Consider the following 27514-nt stretch of genomic DNA (forward strand, 5'->3'; position numbering starts at 1 on the left):
AGAAAACTATGTATCGCACGTGCAGTCGTTGCATTGCTTAGAAATAGAATGTAGCCTATTTGCCACAACTTAGTCAGCAGTTCAATTTATGCAACGGGTGGTTAACGGAGAAAATATGACCTCACCTCCCCTCCTAGAATTTACGTACACTCAATTACCCTTAAAATGTTGTCCTTCGGTTTAAGTATCTTGATTTTGTAAGATACATTTCATGAATCATTATAATAGGTATCAATACTCGGTTGATGTTACTCCGTAAAATTATGCCTAGGTCAATTACGCCATTAAGGGTAGGTGAGTAAATTGGGACGAGTAGAATGTTTTAAGAGTGCACCGAAGGTAGGGAAACCTAGCGTCGCCAGAAGCTAAATCTTAGCAGAAGAGGTAAAGGAGTACATATTAGTCGACGGAATGGACTCGTGCGAATTACGTTTGAAAAATGAGCTGTAACGTATTAATTTTGGACCCCTTCGATGTTTGCATTGCTACCATATTCTACTTGAGGAACACTGGAAGGCATTAATAATTTCCCCAAAAAAAATCGCCATTGTTCGGTTTTTGCACTCTAAGAATAAATAACTAGTATTTCAAACATACGTAATTACAATTGTGTTGGGTTTTAATTAAAATAAAATGTTGAGTGGGGTATAATTTTGCCGTTTTATTTTAAATTATTCGTTTCCAGTAGACTTTCATATTTTGGAAAGTGAAATCTGGCGCATCAGTTGTCATTAATTAAATATTTTCTATCTGGTAAATTACCTTTAAACAGGTAAGGATGTTCGTATTCACTAGGAGAAATTGCTGTCCATTACAAATTAGCTCCGTGGATTGTTCCGTGGCTTAATGAATAGTCCTGGCTTCTTTAATGTCATTCTCTCGTGTTTAAAATCACAGCATATTTCGTAGGAAAAGGAAGCCGTTTCAAGCCGTAATTGTACAACTCTTATCAGTGCTAGGTGGTCTATTATATCTGTTATAAGACGCATAACCGCTACATCACTACCTTGACCGTCATTTGTAGCAATATAAGTAAGTAAAATAGCCCTAAAAATCAACCATAATTCATCTCTTTTGTTCGATTTACGTAATAATAGAAATATTTTTTGACTAGTTTATTCTTAGAAGGTGGGTCGCGGTAGTTCGGGGGGTAGAGCGTTGGACTACTGACCGGAGAGTCCAAGGTTCGATTCCCGGGCAAGGTACTCTGGGCACCTGCAGCTCCACCCAAGCTATGTGATTTTTTGGGTGCCAGATCTTCATGGGAAACCATAACCGGCTCAGGGAAAGGAACTAGCCCCCCTACCCTGATGTGTGAATTTCACACGCCGTATACGGCTTAGTACTGGGCGAACTCTGCCATCACCTACTAAACCGACCTTCGGGTTGATTACTGTGTTTATGGTTTTATTCTTAGAAGTTAAAGTGGATCTAAAATTATTATAGTTAAACTCACCAAACGTAACAGCTTTATTCCAAGCACTTGCGGTAATGTCATTTCACAAATTGACGCTTATGAAATTTAGAGAAGAGCAATCACACCCTCGGGAACTTAAGCCACAATTAAAATTGTTTTGGTTTCAATAAAACATTAAAATCACTCTGTGCTTAATTAAAATATATCTGGATAAAATTTTGTCAGGAAGTCCTCTGCTGAGGGGATGGTGAGATATATTGGACATGCCTGTTGAAACAACTATGCCTACGCTAATAAATACAGTAACCTCACATGATGAAGATATAGCCGGTGACATAAAAATATAATATTATTCTACATTGGCATTCATCACAAATAATTAACATCGGGAGACTCTTCTGGAGCGTCTTGAATTTCTCGAGATCATTGTTGACAGTGCGTGTGTAAATAAGAATGATGCCGAGGATAGATTTTTGAGTAGTAGTAATTTTTATGGGAGGTGGCCGACAGCTAAGGTCATTTGCGCCATTAGGGATTGATAGGAAAGGAAGGGTGGAGAGAAACCCGGCGTCGGTATTAGCCTACTCTGGTCGAAAGGTGCCAAGTGGTTCGCAGTTTCACGTCCCACTCGACGGACGGCGTACTCACCCGAAGTACTCTCCACAAAGCACCTCAAGTAGGGATCAAGATAGCGCTGAAAAATAAATGTTGTCTCCAAGACTTGAACCCGAGTCCTCTCGGTGGGAAGCCTATACGTTAGCCCCCTAGATTTTTGAGTCTCTGTTCTCCTGAATAATATATTCATTCGCACTTGAACATTGTTTCATAAAAACACTTGCTCGGCAAAATACGTCATAACCCCCAACAAGCAACTTCAACAATACTGTGAGGTAGCTTGAAACTATTTCTTCTCCTACTCATTCTAAAATAACCAGCCGGCGCTTCCATTAATCCGTACACTACTTTTACGCAATACCTGTGCCATTAATGCCATGTGGATGTCCCAACAATAACCAGTTTCAGTCACGCGGCTCGGCCTCACTCTCGCTAGCCTGAGAAGATAGCGGGTTCCCCTTGTGTACATCTTATGTATTTCTTATAGAAATCTCCTCAAGGTGAGCACAGTGGTCGGTTTTGTGTAACACTGCTTACGGGAGAGGCTGTAACCATTCCGTTCGATTAAGTAGTAAAGTGTACCTGCCGCCCTGACACACTATTCCTCTAAATGAATGTGACCAGTATTAGGCATATCTTCTAACTTCAGTAAAAGAACCGCTTGAATACAATTTCCAAAAACATATTTCCTCTAATTTTCCTTATATCTGAAGTACTTGGAATTGAATTATCTGAGCAACCACTATCGGATACTTGAGGAATGGGTGATAATGCCTCAGTCCCATTTTCAGACCGAGTGGCCTGCCGAGTAATTTTTCGATTAATAAGTTTCGAGTGAAAAGATGTCTTAATAAACTTTCATATCTCATCGTCGTTGACTTGAGGACTTCACGGTGGAAATGTGACAAGAATGGATGGCCTTTCACACGATATCAACCGTATGGAGGCACTACATGTATCACTCGCAGAGCCGAGGTTTTAATTTCTTACTGGAATTCCGGGCTCAAAAGTGCCTAAAGAAGGTGACATACTTTAATGAGTGCTCAAATATAACGAAGTATTTCTCTGCTATGCCTCCTTCTTCCCCTTTCAATGTAAATAATATTATTCAATGATAATACTATATGTTATCAAGGGTTATCGTCACATCTTATACCACTGGAAAATACAAAGGTAGCTTTTCCCGCGCACAAGTTAACTCAAGGCGTCTGTTGCGGAACTTATCATTTATGATATCATTCGAGAGAAACGACGAGCATAGTTGCCAAATTTTTACCTGAAACAAATCATCCCCAACAGTCAATAGTCATGCTGTAGTGAATTTTGGCCACACGGACGTCTTTTCACTTGAAACGCATCCCAAGTTCCAAGTTTGCCGTAGCAGGTAAATCATCCCGTAAATATCGAGTAATCTGGTTTAAGAAGGGGTAAAATACTTCTAATGCTCAAATCTTGGCCGTACCTAACTACATAAACTTCACTTAATGATGCTGGGAAGCAGGTTAAATAGCATCTTGGATAGATTTTTGTGTACGATAATATAAAAATTTTCTGTTTTTCATCAAATGCATCAAATAATTATATACCTGTATTAACATCGGATACAATAATTACATCTGGCAGCTTAAGGCAATGTGGTGAGAGGGGAAAAGTCACTCAACAGTGTCGGAGCCAGACTGGCGCCCTTGTACGTGTCGCCAAGTGATCACACCCAAGGCCTTCTCCAAGGTTAAGGTTGGAATAGGTGCCTTTCAAATGACCCATGTCTTTAACAAGCTCAGCCACCAAGCTCAGCTACCAAGCTCGGACTCCTAACCCTATTTATTTTTTGCTTCTCTTTTAGTTCGCGACCCCTTTATTTTCAATAGGACCTTATTTTTTAGCAGAAATCAACATGAACTCACTTTCTGTTTAAAAGAAAATGTAGACAGGAGAGATGTTCCCTCGCTTTAGGTTGTTAGCTCCCTATTAGCTTTAGTTGGCAATATTTAGTTTAACTGGCTAAAGCACTCGATCGGAAATTGAGGGATCCGGGTTCGAATCCCGGTCGAGGCGAATGATTTTTACACTCTGAAATTGTTGGGTTGAAATGCATAATAGCGGATGACTCCGTTAAAAGTCACTGTTGCGGCATCTCCCGCAGTTTCTTTGGAATTTATTACTTACATTTCCCTAGTTTGTGGATGGGAAAAATTGCATCCAAGTCGACATATAACTTAAAGAAACGGAGATCCTTGATGACATAGTCTAGCAGTCTTCGACCACGCTTAATGTATAAACGGTGTCTGGATTTCAAAAGAAGGTTACTATCGAAGAAGAACAGGAAACACGTGTATTGTTCGCCTAGCGGCGCAGGTAGGCATTGGCTGATCTGAGGTGCTAATAGCCGCCATGATGACACGACAACGAACTAGTTAGCACCTAGTAATGGGTTTGCCGGCTTCCATTCATTCTTCTGCTCTGATAGCCCTGCATAACCTGATGGAAATAACATTGATGCTACAGATGTCGTTTTCAACTGCTTTGATTGATCATTGAATAGAATGCCCTTCCAAATAGATTTATTTCCGAGGCCACACTGCCCTAGATACACTTGATGGCATCCTATTCATGCTCGTCTAGGATGGCAGGAGGCGGCAGCAATTGAAAAATTTATCATTGTTCAAAACGTTTCTTAAATATGTGTGAAATGACCTCTCTTCATAAGTACCATCCAGAGTACCTATTCTTCTCCTCTGTCTAACTTACTCACTAAACATCTCCTCAATTACGGTCTGCAACATCCCAGTGCCTCCAGTGAATAGCTCTTCATTTAGTCTTTCCGATATGAGTCTAATTTATTTTAAGATATTCTATTTCAACTTTTTTTATCCTTGACCTCTTCGTAAACTTCTTCGTTCATTTTAAAAAGTTTAAGAGAGTGTAAAATCCTAATTTATTTTAATCCGAGTGATTGTTTACGTGAGAAAGTTCAGGTATTCACTCTTCGTTTCATCAAAACTCAACCATAATTCAAACTTTATTACTTGAATTGATGTGCAATTGTGCTTTTATGTGTGATTTAAATGCCATTTATGTTTTAAGCCCTTTATATGTTAAAATGATTTCTGCCATGCTTGTAAAATATGTTTAAACATCATGATTGTGAAAACCCATTGAATGAAAACCGCTTTCAACGTGCTACTATTTAGAACGGAGGTCGTAAGACGATGCGAATGTAAACTGCTGAAGGTTTTTATACAAATAAATTCATTATCGTAAACATCCTGTTCGTAATCCTTCATGGAAAGTGCACGGCAGAAATTCGATGACATGTTTGAAAGTTTTTTTGTTACTGACGCAATAGAATTAAGGGCTATTTGAAAACGAAGTCACAAAATCATATCAGCCCACAAAAATTACCCCACTTTCTGTCACGTGCAAGTAATACTTCCCTTAATTTTGGAAGCAATTCCGTCGTCAAATTAATTCCTGTTTTCTACTTCCCATGTCACAACTGCATGCTTGAATTGAATCTTTTGATATCTCTCCACAAGCGATCCTAAAAAGCGAATTAGCTTTCACTTAAAATTAAACTCCTGCATCTTTCAGTTTTTGAGTTTTCCTTCCCTTCAGCTAAGCCTAGCTTAATAATCATTGCGTGCAGCGCACATCAGATTAACTGGACACTGCCTGGAGTTGGTCTCTGAACGAAATTGAAATGAGTATAGCTTGATGATTGGCGGAGGATTACTTCACGCGTGGATGATGAGTTTCTGGTGAAACGAACATGCTAATTAAGGGAGAGGTAGACATACAAATGAATGAGTCGAATTATATTTTGAGTCTGAATGAGTTTGTGTCCAGATCTTCCAAGTTTCAATCATGTACACCAGAATAAAATAGTGACGTTCGACACAGTATCGTAAGGCATTATCAGTGTGTCCGATAGTAACACGCAGAAGCAATGAAAACGCGTATTTCATTGCCCATCAGTCTCTGAAATACCTGATACCGAGACGACTGACGGAGGAAAAACGAACGAGGAGTAACGGTAACCGCAAAGAGTTGGAAAATACATCGGTACGACATTCGTCTGCCAAGTCGGCCTTCCTGGTGACTCGCCCTCCGGAAAGTGGGTCAGCAGGAACCAAACCAATGATTCTGTGGCACTCCACTCCAAATGCGATGCACCATTGGCTTTGGTTTAATTTCCCGGGGGAAGCGGTTAAATACGACTGTATACCAAAGACGTAAAATAGAACGTTTTTGGCACTAATTTTTAGGTGTAAATTGCTCCGTGTATGCTTATCAACACATCAAATTAGTGTGCTGCGCCTATCAACTAGGTTGCCTTCTCATATGTTCTCTTTATTTGGTCGTAAGGATCCTAAATGTACATCTCTCCTTATCTGCTTGCTGTTGCTTTCTCCTACTCTTAGCTTTCCCATGTATTACCCTACATCGATTCCTTATAGCACTATTTTCCTAAGGACGCGCTAATGTCTTATTATTCACCCATTGATATGACTGTTCTCCACAGTGTTACTAACGGGCCCAAATCCTCCCCCTACTCAGGAGGGCTTGCTTCTTCACAAATGATACCATTGATATTCAAAATTCTTCTGTAAGATTTAAATTCCATGGGAATATCAATCCAATTTTAATATTTCACAGTGGAATACTTTTTTCATCCCCATGAGATACCCTCACTTTTCACTTATGCCTTCGCTCCTTGGAAGGGAATTTAAAATAGGAATTGCTCTCCCACTGATTCTACTGAATGCTTTGGTTCGGCGCGATCAAAAGCATAAGTCAACCCATGAAAACTTTTGTGAGGATACTTCGTTATTTTAACAATCCCCAAAAAATTACGACATTGAATATGACATGAGTTACTGTGTGTTTATGCGTAGATAAGAAAAAAGAGATTTTATTGAGAGCAGTGAATCACCGAGGAGTAGGTACGAAGATCATTTAATTTAGAACGCTGGCGTTGATATGGTTGTATACGATGGAATCTTTCATCGACTGGAACTAGAGTATTCATGAAAAATATAGACTCGTAGTTAAGTTGGTTGCACTAGTATGGATCAATTCCTAACATCAGTTTTTACTAGTCATACTTCCGTTACCTCGTGTGCCAATTAAAAAATATCAATTTGAAACTATGATATACTCAAGCTATCACAACTGATACTTCTATTCTCGTAATTACGATTAAACAGATGATGTTTAGTATACCTTTTGCGAAGTAACCTACCTTGTTTATTTCCTCCGTGAGAGTCATCCAGAAGGTTGACTCAATGAAATAGGGCCGTTGTCACCTCGCATTTAGAGCGAGAAAATGAGATACAACTAACGAATAAAATATATATCCACTGTTCTTTTGTTTAACTTGAAAATAAAGGAATAGCTTGGTTTTTACATGTTATATTGTTTGACGCTATTGTTTCTACACTACTACACGCAATAAATAGTGTCATAAAAATTATTACATTTCTTAATGTAGGTATTGAAATCAAGATCAAAATAAATAAAATGACTATCGAGAATGGTGCGCCCATTTCTGCAGTGCTTTAATGGCGTAAGTTGTAATGATAGATTGCCGTTCATGTTAGTCATTGCATACACAGCTGCCGATGTCGTAAAAAGTCTTTGAGTATTTATCCATTGGTGAGTTCTCACATGACTCATATTCAATTCTGAGTAACACTCATTTGGAAAAGTAAATGAATCGAGCAAGTCAACAGGCTTAAATGGGCAACTCGCTATTTGCACCTGTAGAATTCCTCACATTTGACATATTAAATCTGAAGCAATGAACCTATAAAATTAAATCTAAGAGTTTTCAATGGTCATTAATTGTGAAAACACATCAGCCTTATTCCCCTTTGATCATATACTGAGGCCCCATGCAGTTTAGGAAGATGTAAACATCTAAAAACTGACTTCGTGAACTTACGAAGGAATTGTTCTTCCTTGCACAAAAGGAGCCAATTTAAGCACATTAGCACAACTTTCTTCTTTTTTTTTTGAGTTTTATTTCGGACTAAAATAGTTCGCGGGTAATTGGCCTTCCCTAAATGGATGCATGGATTCTATTCTGTTCTATGTTCATTGTTAAACCGTAAACCAGTGAGTTTCAGGCAAGTGAAAAAGGAAAAAATTGTTGAAAATAACACACGAATCGCATTTGCCAAACATTATTTTAGGCGATTTTAAAATGCATATGAAAGCTAGAGGATTTATTCCGAACCTACGTCGCATATTTTGGAAAATCTGCGGCCGAGTAGCTCCATTGGCACCCGCCAGATTAGCCCTCAGCAGAACCAACAGACTCGGAACTTAGCAACGTCGGAACTTGGCCCGAGAATTTTCTCCGCTAAGCGAAGAAAATTACGACTCTTGGTATTTGCGCTTAGCTATCCAGAATTCATTTTTGGCTCACCATTAGATACAAGGAATACGGGAATGGATGTATCTAGGAAAACAGTGATTGGACGTTCAAATAGCACTGAGTGCTAAGGTTATATCGAACCGCTATCTCGTCGGCATAATATTCTTAGCTTGGGGGAACGGCTACCTTTCCCTAATCGAGATTCCAACTGACGTCCTTCACATCGGCCGGCGAGCTAGTTAATCAGGAATCCAACGCAACCAATGTGTCAATGTTTGTTATACAGCCACAGGCCATTCAAAGAGCAAAAGAAAATCGTCATTTTGAACGTAAACGTTTAACAATTATGCTACAATAACTGAAATTTTGAGCAATTCCTTCGTTTTACATCCAAATGATTACACTTTAGATAACACTTATTGAGAGGGAGACGACTCGGAGTGACTTTACAATGACAGTAGACAATGCAATAATCCTCCTGAAAATTAACGCTACCTCTTACTACGGAATGAAACAATAATTATTTAATACTATAAAAATCAAATACCAATAAAGGTTTCGTAAAAGTCCTCAAGATCTCCATACAATTACTTCTAACGAGTGGGTGTTGTCTGGAAGAATGTTTCTAGCCTTTCCGGCTGTGAGGATTCCGGAATACAGCGCAGTTCATTTGGATTCGAGGTCATCTCTTGGTTAAAATGAACTCTGTTTCCGTTTTTGCTGAGCCTTAGTGGCTGAAAAAATATGAAATTGAGGAAGGTTCACGGGCGACAAAGGCGTAAAAAGCCTCTGTCGAAAGCCTCCCCCCTTAATGGTGGCAATCAACTCCTTAGCGCCAACCGGAAATGAAATAACTACTTCGGACTTGAATGAAGTCCTCGGGGATATGTAATGGAATGATCGAAATCGTCCCTTGGGATAATGGATCACATAAAGGCATTTTCATCTGTCCCTCGTATTCCTGGATGCGTGCAGAACGTGTTTACAAATGTGATGAAGAGGAATATCACTCACGAAATGAGGAAGAAAGTGAGGAAATATTTACGCTAGCACGAATGCTGGTCATTTGGGGTTCATTTTCTCTCGTTGGTGTAGGTAAAACGTTTTTTTATAATATTACTATCGTTGTTTAAGCATCGGCTCGGTGATGATTTCCCTTTCACAGCTGGTGAACTAAACTTATTCAATATTGGTTTAGAGCGGTAGTTTTCATAGTTGTCCCATAAACGCAACCTGCTATGGAATATTATGAGGTACTAATTTCAACGTGTATCTCAAATTTTAAAAGAAGAGAACAAACACGATAACGGCATAGCTGAGGTGAAACACTGGCGTTTCATATTTAAAGAGTTTCATGAAACTTCCGTAAAAGTTTTTTTATTCGATTTTGTCATTGAAATTTTCTAGCATGCAGTCTCGACCCTTACAGCGTACTAATCGGATAGTCTACTCCAACAGCTAAGGAATTTGAAAAGAAGGGGGTTACATATTTACTCATTAAATGATGGAAGCACTTGGAAACGTCAGGCGAATACAACAAAGTCACTTGTACAGCGAGCTTATCATGAATAATATTATTATTATTCATGAACAACCGTTATATAAGTATTCGCACCAATAACAGGTATTTTCTAATACATATAATGCAGTCATCGAACGACGGCCAGTGTTATACGTAGGCTTATTTCAGTAGGCAAGCGATCCTTTATTATTAGCTGCTAAAAAGGTCGCATACATATTAACCTTTGCTACGCATATCGAGCGCTCTAAGAAGAATGTTAAGATTGTATGTTACCCATTGTGAGATGCGAAGGAATGATTTCATACGGCCTCTAATGATCTCCAGCAGGGCCTGAGGTGCCGAAATGTTGATGCAATTTTTTGGAAAACATTAAAAAACTGCGCTCTTTCATTTCAATTGATCAATTTAAGTATTTTTTTCAGTTATCAACTATCACTTGTCACAGCAAGTAATAACTTGATGGAAAATAAAAGCATAAACAAAACAATCTCCACCTCTTAATCGATAGTATACGTTCAAATGTCAAAATATGTCGCAGTCACAGAGTTGAGAAATGGTTTTTAGGTTTTGGTTGTTATCCCATCGAAACATAGTTCAAAATTACCTACTTCAGAGTCAAATGTCAGCGTTTAATTATGCATGTGCCGGGAGTAGAGTTGAAGAAAATTAAATGCACGACATCGATCGACAGCACTTACGTGCTGTTAAGTATTGTAATCAATTGAACGATGTCACGGCACCTGGAGGGACGAGATTTCCATGAAACTTGCAATTAGCTCGGCCGTGAGTGTGCAAAAACCTTGCGTAGGATGGAATCACGGCACTTTTTCACCCAAGATGTGAAATTTCATGTGGGCGACGACGTTTACATGTATGCGAGGCTCACTGGTATGGTATTACGATTAAAAGTATATCGCTCGGCCAGAATGACCGTTGAATTACATTCCACGCGAACAGCCACATTACGCAACCTTGAGGTGAATTTCATACGCAGTTGAGGGTTGAGATCACTTAATGCTATGCTCTGTGGGTAATGGTAAACCTCAGGAAAGAAGGCAGGAATTACCGGGAATTAAGAGCTATGGCTGGAAAAATGGATTCGTATTGAGTTTTCTGTCGTTTCGCTGTTGCGAAGTAGATTATGGTTTTAATCCGTCGAAGGCCTTCGTGAATAGATATCCAGTGAATGATAAACTACTCATTGCCAGCTGCAGCGGTTGGCTACCCGCCCCAGTGTGACTGACTGGTACCTAGGGTGCCAAGAATTAGGTGCTAAATTCTCGCACCAATTGATAGCATCAAAGATTCAACCCACATTCAGTGTCAATTTGCTGGTTTATCCTTAAGCTTTGCATTCAACAGATTGTATGTCATGGTACAGGATTCATTCTGATTTGAGATGCTAGTTGCAAGAAGTAAACTAAGGCAATTTCTTTTTCTTAGTCAATAGTCCTTCTAAATTCTTTCCAAAAGAACTCACATGCTGTCCAAATACAAATGGAAGTTCATAGGAACAACTTAACATAAATTAACACAAATGAAAATGAATACAATTTAGACGCAGCCTTGAATGACGGATTAACTTTTAAAATAAGTAAGCAAATGTGTAGGATCAAAGCGTAACCACGTCGAGAAACAAAGTGTGCCATTTCTTAAAGATCATATCTTTCAAATTTCCAGTGTTGGAAATAATCCAGCCATCTAAATAACCAATGAAGTTGATGGTATGAGGGCTGTGGGGTAACTATTTTTACTGGAAATGTGCTCTGTTATCTTGAAACACTATATGCCTTGGAATAAGGCTATATTTTCCTGAAAAAAATACTGCTCTGTAGTTTGCAGGGATAGCGATTTCACTCTGAATACTTCTTTGAATAAATCACTGCATGGGAATACGTGAGATATGTTATATTGAGATTAAGCTGTCGACTGCAATGCATATGTTATATCCCAACACGGGTTAGAAATAAGGTTTGAGATTCTAATACAGACACCTGTACTTTCGATCGCCGTAGTAGTGAAACAAGTCTCCACTGAAATCCAAGGAGAGGTTAGTACACATGCTTACTCTAATTCTTGTAGTAAGAAAACTAACTATGGCAGCGTGGTGATATAATGAGTTAAACGGTTTTGTGTTGCTGAAGTTGCCGGTAGCTAGCGCTACTTGTTTGAACACAATCTGTGCTCGATCGGCTCGCTAAAGCAAAAGTATATATTCGATATAAATATAACGAAAAGAATAAACTTACAAGCTAAAACTATTTTTAATATAACTAAATGCTCGTAATAAAATGAATGAAGTTAAAAAAATGGAATTAATGTGTTCGTTAGTCGAACGAGATTTGAACTGCGAGAGTTCACAAACTAAGGCATCCTGAGGTGGTTGAAAATCACACATTTACAGGGAAGGGGGAACAGCTCCTTCCTCTGCGACACATTTCAATTTCGCAAGAAGTGCTATTGACCAGAAAATACATCACTTGGATCATATGGATGAGATTTCCCAAAGTATCACCGGAGATTTGAACCCGGAAACCTCCGGCCAGCAGCAAGGCCAAACCCCTTGTCGAATAAGCTACCTCGTCACCCCATCGCATAGTAGTGGAGACTTCAATTCAAGACACTCGAAAATGCTCCTCCATGCCTCGGAGGCTCTCGTTAAGGCGCATGCGCAGATGCTCTTGACCAGCTCCCGCAAATGAAACCCTCCAGGTAGGTGCGCGTGTGGGGGGGGGGGGGAGATGTGGAGAAAGTCTAGCAGAAGGCCACCATGCCGTGAGTGTTGATATTCAAAACAAACGCCATTTGCTTCCGTATCGGACTGGAAGGGTCACACCCCCGGGGGAAGACTGTGCTTGGAGAGAGGCTGTCCTCATCGGGGATGTGACCTTTTATCATCACGCGAGCGATGCCCACGTACAAGTGAGACGTGCTCCCCATGGGGACCCGGTCAAAGCACAGAAGAGACTCCGCGTCCATTCCAAAGATTCTGTTTCGCAAGGGGCGACTGTTTTCGCGCTTCTATCCATTCCATGGAGAACGCGACCATTTCGGCGTGGAATTCCTTTGCGATCTCTTCCTTGGCACGCTCCCTTGTTTGAACTCCGAATGTAAAAAACCAAAGCTCCGGACGAGTTGAATTCGGCCGGAACTGTTGTCAGATGATTGCCAGGGGAATTTTACGTATCAGTAATAATCTGACTGTCAGACAGTTTCAGAGAGGATGGTCTCGGCGCCTACCTCAACTACCACAGGACTATCTCGTCTTCTGAGGGACTTTAAACTGCTAAGAACTACTTGAATAAAATGCATTTGCATTACATTACATTATTATTCTGATCCACATGCTTTAATCCATCGTTCATTAAGTCCAAAGTACCTATTACGCTGTGGTAAAGTTCAGCAATAGCCACAAATCTTTCTTTGGCACGTGCAATTCGTTTAAAAAATAAACGGAATCTGACTAACAAGCAATTGATGACTCATAAATGAATTGAATGGTAATTATTTGAGTATAATATTACTTCCTTCTTATGATAAAGTATGGTATTTGATCATGAGCAAGGGCATTTCTTAATGTCTTCAAAGCGAAGTGAGATTATTGTGATCAGCCTAATATGGATGGAGATATGTTATCGACCAAGCTATCTTCATATGAACTTAAAAGCAATACTTCAATTGCCAAACAACAGTTATTAATCCGAAGGCTGGTTTGATAGGTAAGGGTATAGCTCACCTAGTGCTAAGCCCAAGAGCCAGTGAAATTCACACATCAGGTAAAGGCAGTTCCCCTCTCTGTGCCGTGTTCGGTTTCGTAGTAAGATCTGGTCCCAGAAAAATCACACAGCTTTAGTGAATCTGAGGGTCATTGTCTAGAGGTGTCACCCGGAATGGAACCCGGGCCATGGGGACAGTAAGTCCAGCACTCTGCCCATCACACTGCCATGTCCCCATAACTTGTATTAATGTAAGGGAAGCATAATCGCCATTACTTTCAGGAGTTTTGTCTTCCCCTCATAAACCAAGCTGCGCTCTACCTGCATTTCATTAAAACTTAAAAATCACGTAGGCTAAATCATGCTGAGGTCAGCCAAAAAAATCCATAACTCTTAATTATGGGATAACTCTATTTATAGCATCCGGCGATATGCTTGGAATTCGCTTCGCTGTCATTAATACAATCACGTAACAAGCACGACGGTTGATTTTACTGGCGAGGTTAGACCTCACCTCTATTTTGTAACGTACTACCTTGATCAAAAAGTTCCCGGAATAACCACCGTGTGGCGGTCCCATCGTTCCGATTTGAGTTCTGTTTTTTTTGTTAAATTGGTACATCTGTTGTTGATATTCCCTTTAAATCTTAGTGTCATAACTTGACATTTGCAAAAGTTACGTAGCCAAGAGTACATCTATCTCTGTGTGTGTTGGCGATTTTTTACAATTTCAGAAATGGATTTAAATTTGCAACAACGAACTTGTATTAAATTTTGCGTAAAAAACGGATTTAGTGGCGCACGGACGTTGGAAATGTTGGAAAAGTGTTTCGGCAACGATTCTCTAAAAAAAACGGTCGTTTACCAGTGGCACGAGCGGTTCAGAAGTGGTCGTGAGTCAATCGAAGATGATGAACGCAGTGGCAGACCATCGACATCGAAAGTCGGTGAAAAAATTGATAAAGTAAAAGAAATGTTGGTCAATAACCGCAAATTAACCATCAGAGAAATAGCGGAGGACTTGAACATTGCCTATGGATCCGCCCAAGACATTGTGCTTAATGATTTGGGTTTCCGTCGTGTAGCAGCAAAGTTGGTGCCAAAAGACCTCAATTTCATGCAAAAAAGAGACCCTGTTGACGTCGCAAAAGACATGATTTGCGAGGCTGAATCCGATCCCACATTCATCAAAAGGATCATTACTGGAGACGAGACGTGGGTTTATGAGTACGACACGCAGTCCAGACATCAGGCAAGTGAATGGCGTTCACCAAATGAGCCGAGACCAAAAAAACCACGTCGTTTTCAGTCAAAAAAGAAGGCAATGCTGACGGTTTTCATGGATTACAACGGTGTAGTGCATCATCAATTTTTGCCAGAAGGCCAGACAGTAAACAAAGAGTATTATTTGGGCGTTATGAGACGTTTGCGTGAAGCAATTCGCCGAAAGAGACCAGAAATGTGGGCAGGAAACTCGTGGATTTTGCACCATGATAACGCACCGTCGCACAGTGCTATCATTATTCGTAATTTTTTGACGAAAAATTTTATTGACTCGCTATTCATGCCATGGGTGGTGTCATATTAGATTGACGAGTACAACGTCACATTGCGTTTTACAATGAATGCGAGAATTTCTTTCCAAAAAAGGAGAGAAAAAAGCCATAAATAAAACGACAGGGTGACAATTGTTCCTTTTCAGTTTTATTTACTGTCCGTAGATCAATGTGTGCTAACTTCAACTTGCGTTATGTATGTCCCTGTATATGTGTGTGTGTGTCGATGATGTAGAAGATCTCACGAGAGAAATACTATATTTACTCCAGTGCACTCCGTCGTACGGTAAGATTCCTGAATGACTTCGAAACAATGAAGCCAATGATTCATTCTCGAATAATCCTTTCATTTAAATAATATATCCAACTGCTCATAAAAATAATACATCCAATTGCTCTACATTTAATTAATTAATAAATAAATTATATAGAGAGCAATTCCATGTAAAAATTTACTATATGACTCAGATCTCTTCTCAAGAAGAAGTAATCTTGGTCTCACATCTCGAAGCCATCGCTTTCTCCGCATCGATTTTAATTTCTTCCCGAAAGTTCTGGGAATCCTTCCCAAGCACCCTCGAGTCATTAAAAGAAAAAAAGAAACGGAGTAATCAAGCCGTCTGACGACACGCCGGGTATAAAAACACATTCGTGCCTCCTTTCCTTGTATCAATAACGATTTCTCAGATGAATCTGTGTGGCATGCATACAATTATAAAGCTTGGGTTTCCCTAAGAGTTCAGAGACCCCATTCGAGTACGACGGAGACAATGCCTGACCGCAAGCTGGCGGAATACTCCAGCAGCGGACTACGTCTTCACAATTGGCAGAGCTTGGTGCTTACAGAGTATTAGTAATGAGAGCCCATCGTCAATCAAGTTCTGAAGACATATTCGCCCTTTAAACACAGTCAACATTTCCGTATGAAGTTTTATTACCATTTTGAGGCACTTGAGGTAAAGTTTGGGTTAAGATCAAAAATGGGATACTGTATGGCTTTCTGAATAGTAACGTTCTGGGTTCCGATCGTATTTCACTAAAATAGTGACATATGATCGCAATTTACTTAGTTCGTTAGAAGACGCTCAGATTCGTTTTCAAACGAAGTAGATTCCTTCCTCGAGGGATTTTTCGAAAACAATGACGGGTGACTTGGCAAAAAATACCGCGAAACTCGCAGATCTGGCACGAAGATTGCCCGGATTTGTGAAAGTCCCTCGGTATCCGGGAAGTGTGCTCGGAATTTCGCAAGGAACACGTCAAAATTTTCTGCCGATTACTGTATCACTCCATTCCAAATGGAAACCCTATTAAAACGGATTTGTAAAAAAAACAACAAAGAAACGGTACAGCGAACGCAAATTCCATTATTATCACCAAAACTTTCCAGGGAATCTATTGACTCACTTTTGAACCCATTTTAGGCGTCAAACGACGACTTTTTCAGAGAAACCGATACTAATCGAATGAATAAATTGAGAAAAATAAAGTTTTTATGAGAAAAAATTCCTCTGCCTACCCGCCCCTCCCCACTCATTCGTGTGAAATGAAGCGTCGTGAAACTCGCCCGTCTTTTCGCTTCCTCAAACTCTCTTTTCTGTTGACCTTAGGCACTGCATGCATTTATAAAAGCAAATGTTGTGAAAACATGCCCCAATTATCATTATAAACGATTTGGGAAGTCTTTCAGCAAAGGTACTTCTAAACTGTTTTACAAAGGTCCTCCCGTACCACTATTTTCATTCAAATCAACGATGGTCATCAATTCAAAAGAATGGTGTGAATTTAGATGTACACTTGATCTATACATACCCCCAATCATGTTCTCCATATCTTACATCAGGTATTCTTCGCATCTAATATCAGCTGTTATACGTTTCATCTATCTCCTACGGGATCTTTCTCTGCCCATTTTAGCCTACACTTTCCTTTCCTAAAGTATACTTAGGCTCGCGTGACATTTTCACGAAACGAAATTTCATTTTCAAATTGCACGAAATTAAGTTATAATGGAGTAGCTTTCCTTCAAATTGTTTGATGGTATACCTATATCTTTTTTTGGGAATCCATAAAAAAATCATACAGAGAAAACATTAATCGCTGCGAAAACCTTCACCTCCCTAGGATCTGTTTATTTTCCACGTTTCAAAGCATAATCATTGTTCCCAATTAAGAAGGCGTTGGAAAAATATATGTTGTCGCACCCGATTAAAGTGAAAGCTGGAATATCACGACATACCTGTAAAATTAACGGTCTGCCTGAATTTTTTAATTCGTCTATTAATTTTGCGTAAGTCCGAAAACAGCAATTCGACCTTTATATCGGACTTTGAACATTGAATTTGAACTATTTGACAATTACATACATCCAAGCCCTAGGTTGAGGAAACACCACCTAGGCGGGTCGTCCAGACGAGGACGTTACCCCGCCGCCATCGGGGCCGGAAATATACTTTAAAATATTTCAACCTGTTGGGCTGGATATTATTTCTTCGATATTTTATATTTCTAAGAAGCGCTCTTGACGGTGCTCGCAGTTTCTTTTTCGAAGCTTCTACTCATTTTTTTTCTTTTCTTTATCCTTTTTCAGACCAGGTGTTGGAGGACACAGACTTCATCCAAATCAGCGGCTGCACCCTTCCGCCCTGCAAGCTGAAGAAGAGTACGAAAATCGTGGTGCAATTCAAATTTAAACCCGGTAAGTTACTTCAGGTTGTTCAGTGGCGAAATTGAAGATGAGCGCTGTAAATATCAAGTTTACGTAAAATACACCGACTTTATGACTTAATATTCAAGTGCATTAATTCTCGTGATGCAGTCTATCTGGTTTGAACAATTAGCTGTTTTCTCTTGACTACTGTTAATAGTGGGAGAGTTCTAATTAGGGTTCAAGTACTAGTGCACAGCGCGAATCTGTTTAACGCCACGGTAAACCCTCTTATAGCTTATATCATGATAAACCGTTCTTCAACTCCACATACTTTCTCCATCATTCCGTCCAAAAATTCCATACTATCCTCCCTCTACATAGTGAATAAACTTTCTTCTCTCTCTGTCTCGAGTATTTTATTGCCTCTCGGTAACTTCATACATCCAATTAATATATTGATTTCTCTTCATAAATATCGTATTTAGTTAAAGGTTAACGGACTATACAGTTTTTTACTCTAGATTTGTCCAAAGGCTTACATTTGTTGGTGAAATTTGATGCAAAGGAAATTAATCTACGCTAAAATTCACTTTCATCAATTATGTGCAATAAACACTGATCTAGCGGCGGCTATTTATTCGAATACAGATTCGCCCGTTTTAACAAAGTTTTAAAAAATGTCTAAAGTCATTTGATGAGATGGTACACACGTTGGCACATACTACCTTGATCAAAAATTTCCCGGAATTTATTCAGAAAATTAAAAATACAAGTTTATTCATCTAAATCTATATTGTCCCCTTCAAAGTAATCCCCATCGACTGCAACACACTTATGCCAGCGCTTGATCCAATCCTCGAAACATTTTTTATATTCGGTTTTCGGTATGTCCATCAGTGCTTCCTGCGATTTTTCCATTACTTCCTCTCGGCTGCTAAAACGCGTTCCCCGTAATGGTTTTTTAACTCGATTGAACAGAAAGAAGTCACAGGGAGCCAAATCAGGTGAATTCGGTGGCTGTTGGATGGTATTTGTTGCATTTTTCGTCAAAAAATTACGAATAATGATAGCACTGTGCGACGGTGCGTTATCATGGTGCAAAATCCACGAGTTTCCTGCCCACATTTCTGGTCTCTTTCGGCGAATTGCTTCACGCAAACGTCTCATAACGCCCAAATAATACTCTTTGTTTACTGTCTGGCCTTCTGGCAAAAATTGATGATGCACTACACCGTTGTAATCCATGAAAACCGTCAGCATTGCCTTCTTTTTTGACTGAAAACGACGTGGTTTTTTTGGTCTCGGCTCATTTGGTGAACGCCATTCACTTGCCTGATGTCTGGACTGCGTGTCGTACTCATAAACCCACGTCTCGTCTCCAGTAATGATCCTTTTGATGAATGTGGGATCGGATTCAGCCTCGCAAATCATGTCTTTTGCGACGTCAACAGGGTCTCTTTTTTGCATGAAATTGAGGTCTTTTGGCACCAACTTTGCTGCTACACGACGGAAACCCAAATCATTAAGCACAATGTCTTGGGCGGATCCATAGGCAATGTTCAAGTCCTCCGCTATTTCTCTGATGGTTAATTTGCGGTTATTGACCAACATTTCTTTTACTTTATCAATTTTTTCACCGACTTTCGATGTCGATGGTCTGCCACTGCGTTCATCATCTTCGATTGACTCACGACCACTTCTGAACCGCTCGTGCCACTGGTAAACGACCGTTTTTTTTAGAGAATCGTTGCCGAAACACTTTTCCAACATTTCCAACGTCCGTGCGCCACTAAATCCGTTTTTTACGCAAAATTTAATACAAGTTCGTTGTTGCAAATTTAAATCCATTTCTGAAATTGTAAAAAATCGCCAACACACACAGAGATAGATGTACTCTTGGCTACGTAACTTTTGCAAATGTCAAGTTATGACACTAAGATTTAAAGGGAATATCAACAACAGATGTACCAATTTAACAAAAAAAACAGAACTCAAATCGGAACGATGGGAGCGCCACACGGTGGTTATTCCGGGAACTTTTTGATCAAGGTAGTATATCGAAGTCGTCTGCAGAAACAAGTAGCCATGAAATGATTATCCGCAGAATGAATATAATGTGAGAGAAAATTCCCAACCTATTGGAATCGATTGAAAATTGTATCCAATTGGCATGAGAGTGTTCTCTTTCCCACTACAACTGGAGATGGAATTTAATTATCTCGCCTACTTTAATGCGTAAATAATTGCTCTCGAGGTTAGAGTAAAGTTTCAGGTAACAATCGCCGAGAGGCCTCCTAGATGTTCTTTATTTCCCATGATCATTATCCCTTTAATAAATATGACGTAACTTCTTTGACATCGAGAAAACAGTAATTCAAAGATTAAACGACGCAAAATCTGCTAGCTGTTATTTTTCATCCTAAACCTGATTGTGGCTAAACATGCAGCAGGCGAGTTATACAACATTATTAGAGATAAAAGCTGACCCAACGAACTTGGTCATTACTCAGATGTACTATATTTGCTAGCAAGTAACCATAGGGAGGAAGAAATAAACCGAGTAAAGTAAGATCTGGTGCTTTCCCGGCGTATCTGCTTGATGAAGTTTTCTCGGATCGTCCACCAAGTCAGGGTTTCATGTTGGCCGACGTTTCGATACTCGACTGGTGCATCGTCCTCATCTAGGACGATGATGACTTTCCTGGCCCGGTGAAAGACCCGAGAAAACTTCATCAAATAAACAGAGTATACGATCAAATAGAAGAAAAAATGCGTATGTCCCTGGAGGAAAAATTTGATGGTGATGGGGGATTGGAACGTGACAGTAGATGAAGGAATAGAGGCTAGCGAGGTATGGGAATACGGTTTAGGAACAAGGAATGACCGCGGGGAGATAGCGGGAGGGTTCTGCAGGAGACAGGGCTTAATGTTAACGAACACATGGTTTTAGCACCACAATAGGCGTAGATATGCATGTAAAATGCCCAAGAAATCAGAAGCATATCAGTTCGACTGCATTAATATTGTTACTCGACTGCATTATTATGTTAGGCACAGAATTATAAACAGCGTAATTAAAAACACTTCCACGAGGACGGATGCAGATTTAGGTCGTAATTTAGTAATAATGAAGTTAAACGTCAGATTAAAGATGATAAAACAGGGAAGGCGGTTGATGAAATTGAAAGTAGGAGCATTAACCGGGACGAAAAGAAAAGATTGCCAGGAGGCAGTCGGGACGATTATGAGTAAGGAGAGGGGGACGTGTAAAAGAGAATAAGAATAGGAATATGTCTACAAAGAGAGATCTAAATTTGTTAACGATACTACAAGAACAATGAGTGAATAGGGAAGTTACTAGAAAAATATCCATTTCAGATGAGATGATGAGCAAGATAGAGAATAGAAGGAAATAGAACAATCTTAGCACAAAACTAAGAATGAGGAAATATGAATAGTTCAATAATAAACTAAAGTATAAAATAAATAGGCGTAAGAAGCAATGTGAAGGACGCGTCCTACAGGAAGGTGAAAGTACCATCTGGAAATAGGAAGGGAAATTCGATGTACACTATCAAAGTTATTAATTGACCCAGTAAAAATTCAAGAGAGTTGAATAGAATACTAGAGGTGATTTATGGTAAATGCATTAGGCCAGCACGTTTAGACGTAGTGAATGTCATATAGATAGAACAGATCGAGGCAAAATTGATTGCGAGATAGAAAGGGAGTCAAGGAAATTTAAATAAAACGGGCTTTTGAGATACATTGCATCCCCGCAGAACTATTTAAGGGTCAAAGAAAACGTGGAAGAAAGGGATTTCATGGGCTAATTAGTAGTTCATATGAGGATGATCATTTGGGTTCTGTTAGGGGATAGGTATGCGTAATGCCAATTCATTCAAATCATTTTCCTTAAGAACTACGTTAAAAGATTAGTACTAATGAATGGCAATGTCTTGTCTACAGACATTATGAGTTGCAGGCAGCTCTGCTGTATGTAATTCTGCCTTATGCGTCTCCCATGTAATCAAAATCTGCCAACACGTAATTTGTTTGACCATTTACATGCGCCTCGGTTAAATGCCTCCGAAACGTGCGTTAGTCATACGCGAGCACTTATTGGTAGTTTAATTTCACATTAGCAGTTTCTCTGAGTATCAGTTAAACGTGCTCATGGAAAAGTAAAATGTTTTGGCTTGTAAACGATAGTGATAATGATAACCGCCTCTGACGTTTTCATTCTAATCACATTCTCCAAGAAGTACTCTTGCCACGGGAGTGGTGTGCTGCTATTTAAACATACTTCAATTAACCATTCATTTAATCAAATGACCGCTAAACGTATAATCGGCAACATTCTTAAAAATTTATTGGTGATTTCTTATTAATACGGTACTATCGGGTTCATCTCATGATTGACTACAATAAGTGGCAGGTGAAAAAAGACATTCTCAGTATTTGCATCTACATCCGTATTTTTTTCTGTTGGTTTAGTTCATATGACGTTTTTTTATAATGCAAATTTATACATATATTTTCAATATTTTTATAAACATGCATAAAAGCGTATGATAAACGTAGCATCGAATCTGAATTATCAGAGGAACAACGGTGGTAATCACTCACGGAATGAAGGTTGACTTAGGGAATAAATCTCGTGCATTAGCTGGAAGCGAGTCTTTTCAGCAATCGTGTTGAAAATGCATTATAAGCGCCTTTGTTTTATGGTAGGAGGGACCATGAACATTAGATTAGAGGGATTAAGCGTGGAACAGATAGCTTTAAGATTTCATTTTTCCTGTGAAAGATAAGGGATCAGAAAAACTGCAAACGAGTGCGCTTGGGGAAATTATATTTAAGTTATTAGTAGCCTATAATATCAATGCTTTAATCTAATGCTTTTTCTTCTTGTTACTAGCAGCCGCTCCTCTTGCATGCTCAGAGAAATATTTTGTGTTAAGATACCGTAGTGCATATATCTGAAACTAGCATTACCTCCATTACATGAAATATTTTTCATTTTTACTGGTAACTTACATTCTAGCAGAGCCTTATTTGTATTCTATGGTGTGGAATCACACCCTGCCGCACCCTAGTGGCGGCTTGAGAGTTTACCATTTTGATGCAGAAGCTCAATGGTGACCAAGGATATGTCTTATATATATCTGGGCAAATTCATTTGTCTTTATAAGGAGTTGGACTTTTGAACTTCTCCCTCGGTGTCTATCTTCAATTCACTTCCAATCATGACACCTTTTTTCGAGAAGTGCCACATAATGTGGCTGAATTATGTTTAATTGGGGTTTATATGTCATGAGTGCCTATTGGGATGATGCGGTGGCTATAACATATTGGCTTTCCACCCAGAGGGTCCGGGTTCGGATCCCGGTGGCGGCAAATATTTTTCAGTGGTATCCCGACTCTATTTGAGGTACTCTGTGGAGGGTCATTTTGAGTGACCTTCCACACCTCAAGCACGTCGTCCGCCCTAAATACTTCTACTACTGCTAAATACACGTCACTGGAAACAGACATTGAATTTGAATTCATTACTATGAAAATTTTATGAATAAATTAATGCATATACTAGATTATAGATTCCATTTTCGAACCATAAATGGAAGAGCAGAAACACCTCGAGGCGTATGGCTTTTGGAGTTTGGCTTTTTAAATATTGCTCTTTCCTGTACACTTTTTTTGAATATTTATGGAGAATAATATCACATTTCCTACGCAATCATCTTTTGATGTTGAAAACTCACATTCCCCTTCTTTATTTTCTCCGTTTATCCTACATTCTTCTTTCTATTTAAGGCTTCCTATAGTACTGCCTCTCAATATTTCCCCTTCGCCTTCATTTGATGTCTTCCCACTAGTTGCTCTCTTGCCCTCCTTAATCTTACATTCTTTTTCCTTTCTTTTTATCTATTTCATTCCCCCGTCGTTATAATTTACGTGCATATGCTCATCTTCTCTCATGCGTGATCAATCTTCTGAATCATGCAGAGTCATGCTTCATATCACAATGATTTCAAATAACTTTTTTAATGCGTTTTCTTAGGTTCACCCAGTCCCGCGTCCATGCACCCCACTTTCTTCCTCATGTTGTACAAAAAGTGAACATTCATATTCGTTCGGAAAATTTACCCCCTTCATTCTTCACCTAACTTTAATTCTTCCTTGAAGAAAAAGCCGTCCCTCTTATTTTATTAAGATTTCCCCAGAGATATCAACCAAAACGATTTTACGTGTGTTATAAAATGCACAATATAATTTATTCGTAATGCTTTTCAAATTAATTCCCTAGTACAAGACCACTCCTTTAAATATTTCAGAAAACGACGTGGAAAAGCTAGAGAACAGTGTGTTTGCTTACGTCCTGGGCATCCCACTGCCTTTCGTGGGCGTCGACTCAACCAGCGCCTGTGACACGATTTTCGAGGAATCCACTGGAAAGCCTGGCTGCCCACTCAAGGCTGGAACCACTTACGACTATAAGAGCTCATTCGACGTCCTGGAAGTTTATCCCAAGGTGAGTAGTTGCGAGTGTGATAGAAGGACCACACCTCGTTTACAGGTGCAAACGAGGTGTATATCATATCGCATCGTACCTGTATCATCAACGTATAATACTATTAAAGAACGCCTAAGAAGCCGGATGGAGGAGATAAAAAGAGAACAATTAAGATAAGAAGAATTTTCAGTTCAGGATACTTTCTTTAAAATATCTCGTTTCAAATGAATTGTCGGATATAATTTTTGTGACTAATGTTCCGTGGTATTAACACTTATGTAAATGTATTCTTTTACACGAGCCAAAGCATCGAAACGGTGGAACTTTTGCTACGACATAAATTAAGAGTATACGTAGTTTATTAATGCTCATTGCAGGCACACAGCTATCTATGAGCCTTGCTATTACTTAAATAAACCGTATGCTAATGAGGTGTAAATTTCTTTAGCGTGCAACGTATGTCAAAATGGCATTTCAATGACAAACATGCCATGGTGATTAGTGAAAATATGTAGGCTGATGTTCCCATCGTATACTTTTTCTTGGCCCATAATTCATTGGTGTATAAATTATGTGCAAAAGTAGACGTCTTATTTTTATGAAAATCCTAGGTTTTATGAAATGTTTCACCAGAAAGTCCGTTGAGCGTTTGGAAAAAAGGAGGTTGGTTATTATAATGTGGTAACTCCTAAAGTCTGTTGTAAACTTTTAAACTATCACTTTCATCAATTTAAGAAATTGCGTCCAAATTTCCGCTGGAACACTGAACTTGATGGACATTACTATCGCAACGCAAAGAAAAATATGGCGTCAGCGATGTTTTCACATGTTATTGATTACGTTTGAAGAGATACAGAAGAGAAATTAAAAAGATGGTAATGGTTTCAATTATAAGAACAATATAAAGCAAGTAAATTTAATTATTCAATTTCAATTATTAGGAAAGAGGTGCATTAATGGCTCTAGTACGATTTGGTGATGGAAAATTTTCATATACACTTATACTTTTTCAAATTAAAACTAATAAAAGTACGTACAGTATTCATTCAAGGGAATATTATTAACAACTGGAACAATATTTTCCATGAGATCTTCAAAGGATAAATTTTTACGAAAAACTATTAAGAGATGCATTATTTTCCATGACTTACATCTTCAGTCCTGTGATCTTAAATTAGCTCCTTGAATTAAATCATCATATCCGACCTTTTTTCATTCATTAAATTCTGAAAATTAAATTAATTGAATTCTTAAATAATTAATCTGAAAAAATACTAGATTTAAAATTATATATTTCCATATGGGATGAAGAGTATTAAATCGAAAACTATCATTATGAGATTTGCATGGAGTAGGAACGGAAATTAATTTAGATGGGATTAATGTAGAGCCGGTGGAAAAAGTTTACACATTAGGGGTAGGAAGGAAAACGTTCGCGGAATCAACGGAATAATTTCTTTAACTAATAAATGAATCATAGCGGAAAGGAATTAGGATAATTACATCACGTAAAAAAAAAGATAAAGACTCTGCCACGTAGCGTGTCCGGCTTTATGTGTCTGAAATTTGGTCTTTGAAAAAAAACAGTGAGCTTAGATTGTGGGCATGGATAGATTGAATTAGTGTGACAGGGAGGAGAGATTAATTTATGAATTTGTATATATGGTGGAAGAGTTATGAAACTCGTCAAGGGAAATTCGATTGCGGCAGGAAAAATGGGTGGAAGAGATAAAGAAAGTGGTAGTTGGGTGATGAGGGTCTTGATAGAGGGGAAAACGTGAGATTAACGGGTAAGGGACAAGGGAGAGGAAAAGGTTGGTTATTTTGGACTGTTTGAAGGTTTTTACAAACTTATTATGAATAGAGTAACGTATGAAAAATGGGCATTGATTTCTAAGACGATTTGCGTTGGACGTTAGGTATCCGCCCAAATTACCCCTAATTGGAAAATTGTCTCATTGAATATGATCAACACTAATAAAATGATAAAATTTCCATTCCACGACATTAACGGAATTATCTATTTTTTCAGATCAAGACCACCGTGCAGTGGTCTCTCCGAGACCCTGGCGGCAAGGACCAGCTCTGCTTCAAGGTCGACTCCAGGATCATCTGAACAAACTTGCCCCCCTTATAGATTCACGCGGAAGAGACTCAATGGGACATGGGCCGCTCATGGCTACAAACCCACTTCGCAATGCGTGTGTAATCTGTGATCCACGGCCCGTTTAGGAGCACTGACCTCTCAAATCGAGTGGCAGTGTGCGCACGTGTGCCCGTGTCCATGACCGTCCGGCCAATCACCAAAATACTCATCACTGATTCCTGTCTCTAAAATAACAATGGAAATAATTTTCATTCGTGGAAAGTGAAGAAAATGAATCGTCTTTCGTGTATCGCGGAGTCCCAAGCAAACTGTGTTAATGAGTTAGAGTGTAATGTTTTGTTTTTACCATTTTTTTATTCTCTCTTTTAGATTGTGCTCTTTGACTTCTCTGACTCATAATTAATGTGAATAAAAATACTTAGTTTCATAGAATGGAATTTTGAATTACCTTACTTACCAAATCCCTTTCTAATATTATATTTTATTTTAAAATGTTCAATTCCCTTTTCCGGCTTCGTCCTCGCATGTAACGCACAGCAACGAAAACTTAAACCCCACATTCAACGTCGTACACGTCGGTTCTGAATTTTTCATTGGTGTTTGGAGGATGTCCCTCTCTTACTCCACTATTTTCTCAAGGAGTGTGATAAGCTGACGAACAGCCTCACTGAGAAATGGTGTGGGTCCTAATTTCTTCATTTTTGAAAACGTACATACTATAAAAATTAATAAATGTACTACGATAAATTTGTGGATCAGATGCTGAATCAAAATTTCCGATTCCTGATTAATATACCTTTGAGGGGCCGGGAATTAAAATAAAATCTTCATGATTAGGCGACCACAGAAGAATATACTGGAGCTTATGGTAGAGATACGGCGATTCGAATATTAAGAAGTAGTAAGTTTGAATGTTGTTCACGGACGCAGTGTTGAAATAGTTCAGCAACTCGGAGAATTCGCAGCTCTTGGTAAGAATGTATGCCATGGCTTTCTCCCCAAACTATGAATTCAAAAAGATTCACTTGAAACACA

General features: G+C 39.0%; 1 protein-coding gene across 1 annotated transcript in view; it reads left to right on the top strand.

The window, feature by feature from the left end:
* Npc2b (Niemann-Pick type C-2b) overlaps nucleotides 1-26911 on the top strand; it is a 40633-nt gene extending 13722 nt beyond the window's left edge. Inside the window, exons 2-4 of the mRNA XM_071597855.1 lie at nucleotides 17796-17903; nucleotides 24194-24390; nucleotides 26405-26911. Of these exons, the coding sequence (XP_071453956.1) occupies nucleotides 17796-17903; nucleotides 24194-24390; nucleotides 26405-26488 (389 nt within the window). The 3' untranslated portion in view covers nucleotides 26489-26911. The remainder of the gene's footprint in view (nucleotides 1-17795; nucleotides 17904-24193; nucleotides 24391-26404) is intronic.
* The last annotated feature ends 603 nt before the right edge of the window (nucleotides 26912-27514 follow it).

This window comes from Hetaerina americana, unplaced genomic scaffold (genome assembly GCF_022747635.1).
Source record: "Hetaerina americana unplaced genomic scaffold, ioHetAmer1.1.p SCAF_9, whole genome shotgun sequence".
NCBI classification, from domain to species: Eukaryota; Metazoa; Arthropoda; class Insecta; order Odonata; family Calopterygidae; genus Hetaerina; species Hetaerina americana.